This window comes from Elephas maximus, chromosome 11 (genome assembly GCF_024166365.1).
Source record: "Elephas maximus indicus isolate mEleMax1 chromosome 11, mEleMax1 primary haplotype, whole genome shotgun sequence".
Lineage (NCBI taxonomy): Eukaryota > Metazoa > Chordata > Mammalia > Proboscidea > Elephantidae > Elephas > Elephas maximus.
This window is the reverse complement of record NC_064829.1, coordinates 63024340-63031427: the sequence shown is the minus strand read 5'-3', so window position 1 is coordinate 63031427 and position 7088 is coordinate 63024340. Positions and strand designations below refer to the sequence as shown.

General features: G+C 40.1%; 1 protein-coding gene across 1 annotated transcript in view; it reads right to left on the bottom strand.

Annotated features, from left to right (window-relative positions):
• Window positions 1–862: 862 nt before the first annotated feature.
• LOC126086131 (uncharacterized) overlaps window positions 863–7088 on the bottom strand; it is a 29242-nt gene continuing 23016 nt past the window's right edge. Inside the window, exons 8-10 of the mRNA XM_049902327.1 lie at window positions 6585–6698; window positions 4544–4690; window positions 863–997 (exon numbers count right to left, since the gene is read on the bottom strand). Of these exons, the coding sequence (XP_049758284.1) occupies window positions 863–997; window positions 4544–4690; window positions 6585–6698 (396 nt within the window). The remainder of the gene's footprint in view (window positions 998–4543; window positions 4691–6584; window positions 6699–7088) is intronic.

Sequence of the window (7088 nt, the reverse complement as noted above, 5' to 3'; positions counted from 1 at the left end):
CTGATGATGGTACCAAAGCACAATGTAGGGGTGCCACATACCTGTTAAATTATAAACAAAAATCAAGCAGAGATCAGATCTGAAGAAGTTCTTTTCTGCTTAAGACAGTGGCTCCCAACCTGAAGACAACCAACTCCCGGCTAGCTGTACAATGATGAGATAGTCTTGAATTTGTTTGCTAGTAAACTAAAAGCATGCATTCAAAGGTGGTATTCATAATTAGTTTATCATTTAGTATTGTCTCTGCTAATATATGATAACTATACAACTACTGGTAAGAGTGAGTCTTAAAATTTGGGGGCATTGTAAAAAGTATCTTTGTGGCCACAAAAGGGTTGGAAACCGTCAGCCGAGGCTTCTGTACTAAACTCTTCAGACAAGGTTTGGTGTATCTATGTATGTACATATGCCTTGATATGTACATACATAGACAGACTTCCTTACTTCCTTTTATGGTGATGAAAAACAAAAATAAATGCATGGCATTAAGTTTTACTGATATACATAAGATGAATGGATTTACATTAGGAGTAATAAATTTGAAGTAACAAAAGGAAAGTAAACACATATATACAGACATACTAAAATCCACACACAAAAAAATATTAATTTAAGAGGCCAGGGTCTCCCCAGATAGTTTTACTAGTCTGTACGCAGAGTTACTGAAATGTTCCCTTAGCATGAGTTGCCTCTGATCACTATCAGCTAACTGAGCCCCTAGGATTGCTTTGCACCTGCTTTCCCACTTTGTAAAATAGCTCTAGGTTCATTAGCTAAGTGACTCTTCTTTTAAAAAACCACAGCAGAAGCAACAACAACAAGAAATGGAAAAGAATGAACAGATGTGAACTTATTAGCAGATCTAAGGCAGGTTGATTGCTTGATCCTCCTGGAATTCGGGGATCTTCTGAAACTCACTTTGCTTCTTGAAGAAAAGCTGGGCCAGGATGTGATCTGCTGTGGCTTGGAGATAATCGTCCATGTCAAGGGTTTGCAGCTGATGGTGTAAACCAGGAGAAGATGTGTCAACATCAAACTGCTCAGAATCTTTAAAAGATCTTAAAGCCATTAAGGCTTTTGCAATACGTCAGGGTGCTTGTCTAACTTTGCGCAACCATGAATTCCTGCAAATGGTCATCTTGGGTGCTACTGTTCTCTTGCCCTGGGACATTCACCTTTCAATTTCTAGAAGCAAAGAAAGCCTGATTGCTAGAGATGCTGAGGCATCTGAAGCTTTCTTTAGAGGGGACCTGGGTCCTACCAGGAAGTAGTTTTCTCTGATGAGGGAGCAGGACAGGCTGTCTTCCTGTGAGCAGGACCTAGTGACAAAGAGTTTCTCTGGCTCCATGCCCAGAGGCACACAACTGAGGCAAACCTCGTTGCCAAGTGCCCTGATGCTCTGCAGCCAGACACCTCTGCCTGAACGCTCTGCAGGATTGCTCTCTGTCTCTGTCCCCTCTATTACTGTAGCTCCCTCCCTGATGCTGCCTCTCTTGCTCAATCTGCCTGTTAACCTCTGCACATGTGTCTCTCTCCCTGTGTGTTTCTATCTGTCTGTGTCTGTGTTTGTGCATTATCTGTCCCTCTCCCTGCCTATTTTCTCTGATGGTGCTTCTCTTTCTTTATCTGCCTCTCTTAATCTCTGCATGTGTATGTCTCTGTGTCTCTCTCCTTGTATGTTTGTCTCTCTGTGTGTCCGTGTATATGTGTATGCATATCCACCTATCTCTGCATCTCTCTCTCCCTCTGTGTGTGTGTGTGTGTGTGCACCTCTCCTTCTGTTTCTCCTCCTTATGTGTCTCTCTCTGTGTGTCTCTGTCTTTCTACATGTCTCTGACCCTCTTTGTGTGTACATCTGTGTGCCTCTTTCTATTTATGCGTCTGTTTGCATTCTCTCTCTTTGTGTTTTGCTCTCTTTGTGATCTCTTAACATGTCTGATGGAAACCCTGGTGGCGTAGTGGTTAAGTGGTATGGCTGCTAACCAAGAGGTCAGCAGTTCGAATCTGCCAGGTACTCATTGGAAACTCTATTGGGCAGTTCTACTCTGTCCTATAGGGTCACTATGAGACTCGACAGCAGCAGTTTTTTGCAATGTGTCTGACAGTCTGTATATGACTTTGTCTCTGCACAGGTATCTGTGTGTATTTTTTCTCTCTGTGCATCTTTGTGTGTATCTGTCTCTGAGTATCTCTGGGCATCTATGTCTCAGTGTATATGTGTCTCTAACCTCTCTGTGCTGTCCCTGTGTGTGAGTGTGTCTGCCTCTTGGTCTCTTTTTCTGTGTTTCCCTCTTAGTGTCCTATCTCTGTGTCTCTGTATTTCTGTCCACCGTCCCTCCCTTCTCTTCTGTTTCATATCCCTCATGCAAATCATGACCCTATCAGAAACGTTTCCCACTACCCACACTGATGGGGATGGTGGAGGAAGGAATATCCTCCTAGCAGGTGTAGATCAAACACTGCTGAGGGTAGGGGTTAGAGGTAAAAACAAATGTCACCCACTCAAAAATGATTCATTTCCTTATTGCCTGTACTGAATCATTTCCTTAAATTGTTTCTTTTCATTTTAAAAAAAATCTATATTTTTATTCTCTTTTTAAGATTTGTACTCTTTAATTTTTTGTTTGTTCTTAATGGTTTTCAATCATCGTTTTCAACCTTTCATATTTTTAATTTTTTAATTTATTGGTACTAGCCTTTCACGTCACATTAAATCTTATTTATTTCACCTCCCATATTTATTTTAATTTCTAAACTTTTTACCTTCAGAAGTTTTTTATACTTACATAAATTTTTTCTTTTTCTTTTGTAATTCTACTGTACTTAACATTTTTAAACTCTAACTTACTATTTTGAGGGTTGTTTTTTTTTCCTTATTTTCCTATTCTCGCATATTTTATTTTGCTTGATCATTTGTTCTTATAATGGCTGTAGAGGATGGTGACCATGATTGGCAGTAGCAGTGAGACCCACATCAAAAGTAGGGAATACTGGAATCTTTCCTCCCCTAACCCCCAACAAAGTCTACAGCTAACTTTCAGCTCTGTCTCTTTCTCACTTAGCTCTCCACAAACCTCATCCCATGTGGCAGTTCTGAGTTCTGAGGTTGAGGGAAGCAAGTAGTAGAATTTGCCAGTCTCCCTCCAAGGAGGCAGGATGTCCTCCAGTGAAATGAATATCACCAAGCAGGATCTCACCCACCTTCAGGTTCAGGTCTTGTTTACAATACTGCAGAATTCAGGTTATGCTCTTTCCTGGGGATCTCATTGGGTCTCCTTGCAGGAAAAAACATCACCAAGAGAAACAAATGTCTGTCTACTCCTGGACTTGTCCCAGGGGTCCACAGTCAGACTGTTACAGCTCTCACCCAGTCTCAGATGGTAACTAGTCTGAGGGACTTTTAAAAATCTAAATTCCATTATTTACCCCTGTTCTTCAAACCCATTATTCCATCTAATTAAGAAACCCTGCAGTAAATTTTTAAAAGCAAATAATTATTTAATACAGTGAATAATTCCTCTTATCTGTGTTTATAAATGCAGATCATCACATCGTAGATTGGCTTTAAATGAAAAATGATAGGAAGAAATGTTACTTCACTAAAATTGCATATAGAAAGACTCCATTTTTGCCTCTCTTTCTCTGCAGTTTTACTCACTGCCCCCCACAAAGGTAGAATGAGTCCGTAAACTCAGAAAGAATAAACTGGGCATGCTCACTTCAGCTCCTCCCTCTTTATGTTTGGGAGCCAACAAACCTTCAAAGAGTATGCTCTGTTCTTCAATGCCATTAGATGTAAAAGGGCCTGCCTCAGCATGGGAAGGTCTTTTCAATCCTGGGGATCAACATTAGGAACCCCACTTGCCTACATATATCAGTTACCATCTCTAATAACCAAAACCAAACCCAGTGCCGTTGAGTTGATTCCGACTCACAGCAACCCTATAGGACAGAGTAGAACTGCCCCATAGAGTTTCCAAGGAGCGCCTGGCAGATTCAAACTGCTGACCCTCTGGTTAGCAGCTGTAGCACTTAACCACTATGCCACCAGAGTTTCCACCATCTCTAATATCCACCTTATTTGTAATAAAGACAGTTGCATAGGCCTCTATATGTTGACAAGTCCCTGGGCATTGCAAATGGTTAATGCACTCAGTTGGAGGATCTGCCCAGAGGCACCTGGGAAGAAAGGCCTGGGGATCTACTTCCAAAAAATTAGCCAATAAAAACCCTGTGGAACATAGTTTACTCAGATACGCATGAGGTCGCCATGAGTCAGAATCAACTCAACAGCAACTGACAACTGGTACATTACTCTTTGGTCTTTTTTTCTCAGCTGGCTCAGAACATGGGGAACGAGGAGGAAGGCGGCATGTTGGACCCCTTCATAACTAATTGAAAAGGTGATCTGATTCTCCTTTGCTTCACAACTTAGTTCATCTAGTTCAGTCATTAATTCATTCAACACACATTCACTGAGGGTTCCCTTTAGTACAGACATAGTTGGCACTCAGCAATCTTTATTAAGCTGGTTTAGTCTCACCTGGTTTTCAGTGCTGAAAGCAAGAATGAAAAGCAAATCCTCATCACATGTGCTCTTAATGTAATGCTGGGTTCCAATGGGGAAAAATATCACATCTCCAATTTGAATGTTAAAATCTATGCTACCCTGAGCATTAATAATGCCCACCTAAGAAGGGAAAAAACACATTGAAGTTAAGTAAATGAAATCAAATATTCATTAAAGATAAGTATTAATAGCGAAGAACAGATGAATAAAGCACATAGTTATACAGGGACCTCTTAATGAGGCAACAAGGGGAAGACATAAGCCATTGTCCATGTAACATCTCCTGTATCAGAGACATAGTTTCACGTAAAATCTTTAAACCTTAAACCAAAATTTCCCCCTGAAGTCTTCTTTAAACCAAACAATAGTTTAGCTAAATTCATAAAGAAGTCTGCCTTGAGCGTTGTGCTCTTTTAAGAACTATCACTATGAGATCAAATTGACAACAGCAACTTGAAAGGAATCTAAGGGGGCAGTGGGTTTATGTTAATGGAGGAGGAACAACTCAGAAAAGGAGGATGAGAATGGTTGTACAACTTGAAGAATATAATTAATGTCACTGAATTGTACATGTAAAAATTGTTGAATTGGTGTATGTTCTGCTGTGTATATTCCCAACAATGACAAAATAAATAAATAAATAAATTTTTTAAGACTATCAAAAAAAAGATGCTCAACTTAAGTAAATGTTTATCGAAATGCATTAGTGAATTCAGTACAGTAGAAATGTTACAAAAAGAACAAGCACCATGTTCCAATTAAGAGTTATAAATTATGTTCCATTAACACATTAGACAGGGGATTTAAATTTTGATGTTTTACTACTCCCATGCCCTCCTTTCCACGCGTTAGGGAAAGCCACCACAGTCAGCCTTCTGGGAGATGAAATCCTCACAGTCTTCATTAAAAGGATTAGAGACTAAATGTGAGTATGCTCACAAATGGCACGTACACAAACACAACAAAAATAGAGTCTTATCCCTGAAATACATGAGAAGTTACAATGCTCTTATCCAATATATGAAGCCTTCCCCTTAAAAACATAAAACAAAGCTTTTGCTATAGATGATATAATAAGTCAATTTCAGTTGGATCTCTCCTTCAAGACTGAAAAAGATACAGGCCAGAAAAGCCCATTCCACCTGTGTATACTGTTGTAGATTTCCCCAGGGATGCCACCAAAAGTCTGGAAGAACTACAGTCAAATCACTGTATTAACGTTCTACCCAGCTTTGCTTTTCTTATAGTAACCATATAATTGATCTTTCAGACCAGAACACTCTGAAGAGTGAAAAGAAGTGCCGCTGATAATTTTGCCGTCACAGCGTACATCACAGGAGAATCCTGGGAAAACTGGCATATATGGCCACCTTACTAATGCTCCAAGGAGCCCTGGTGGCACAGTAGTTAAGCACACGGCTGCTAACCAAAAGGTTGCTGGTTTGAACCCACCAGTTTCTCCACAAAAGAGAGATGTGGCAGTCTGCTTCTGTAAAGACTACAGCCTAGGACCTCTATGGGGCTGTTCTACTCTGCCTCTAAGCTCACTGTGAGTTGGAGCCGACTCCATAGCAACAAGTTTGGTTTTGGTTTGGTTTGGTTTACTAATGCTCCACACTTCCCCAACTACCCCAACTACATCACGCTGAGATGGGAAGAGTAATCTCACACTCTTCCAAGGGGCAACACATTCTACCCTTGCATTACCTCAGAATGCAAATTCTGAAAACCTAGCCAGGTGTTCCTGGCCCTCCACCATAAGTGATAACATATTTATTACTTCTGAAATCTTCTTAGCCTCTTCTCATGTACATCCTGAACCTCTGCCTCATCAATCTCAGAAGCTATCTAGCAGGGCCTGCATGGCATCCTCTGTGGAAACCGTGTCCATAAAGCCATTAACACTGAGTCCTTTTATGTTACCAGCAACTGAACCAAAAAGAAGAAATTCCTCCAATTTGCTTCTTTCTGCATTAAAAAGAAAAATCAGAAAAATCGTTCATAGGGAAATTACCTTTCCACATCCACTTATTACGTATCCCATTTCGTTTGCATTAAAATGAAAATGTGGCTGTCGTAATCCATTGTTAAAAATCCTGAGTGTACTCAAAGTGAGGGCATCTTGGTGCTTAAAAAAAACGAAATCCAGTAATTTAGCCAACATCCTACTTAGCAACTTAACACTTCATACAACCATAATAACTAATACTTATGTAGCTCTAACATGCAATTTTCTATGTCACATTATGTCATTTATTCCTCACAATTCTATACATTTGCTAGTATTATTCTCCCCATGTTACAGGAGACAAAATTAAAATCTACAGTGGTGAAGTAATTTACCAAGGGTCATACAAGCTAAGAAGTGGCAGAACCTGGACTTGAACCCACAGAATCTGATGCCAGAGCTGCGCTCTTAGTTTTTATGCAAATAGCCAATGAGCATTTAAAACATAGAAAGAGACAAATCCCACAAGTATCCAGCTTGTTTCATTTATGTAACCATTCAGGCCAGAGA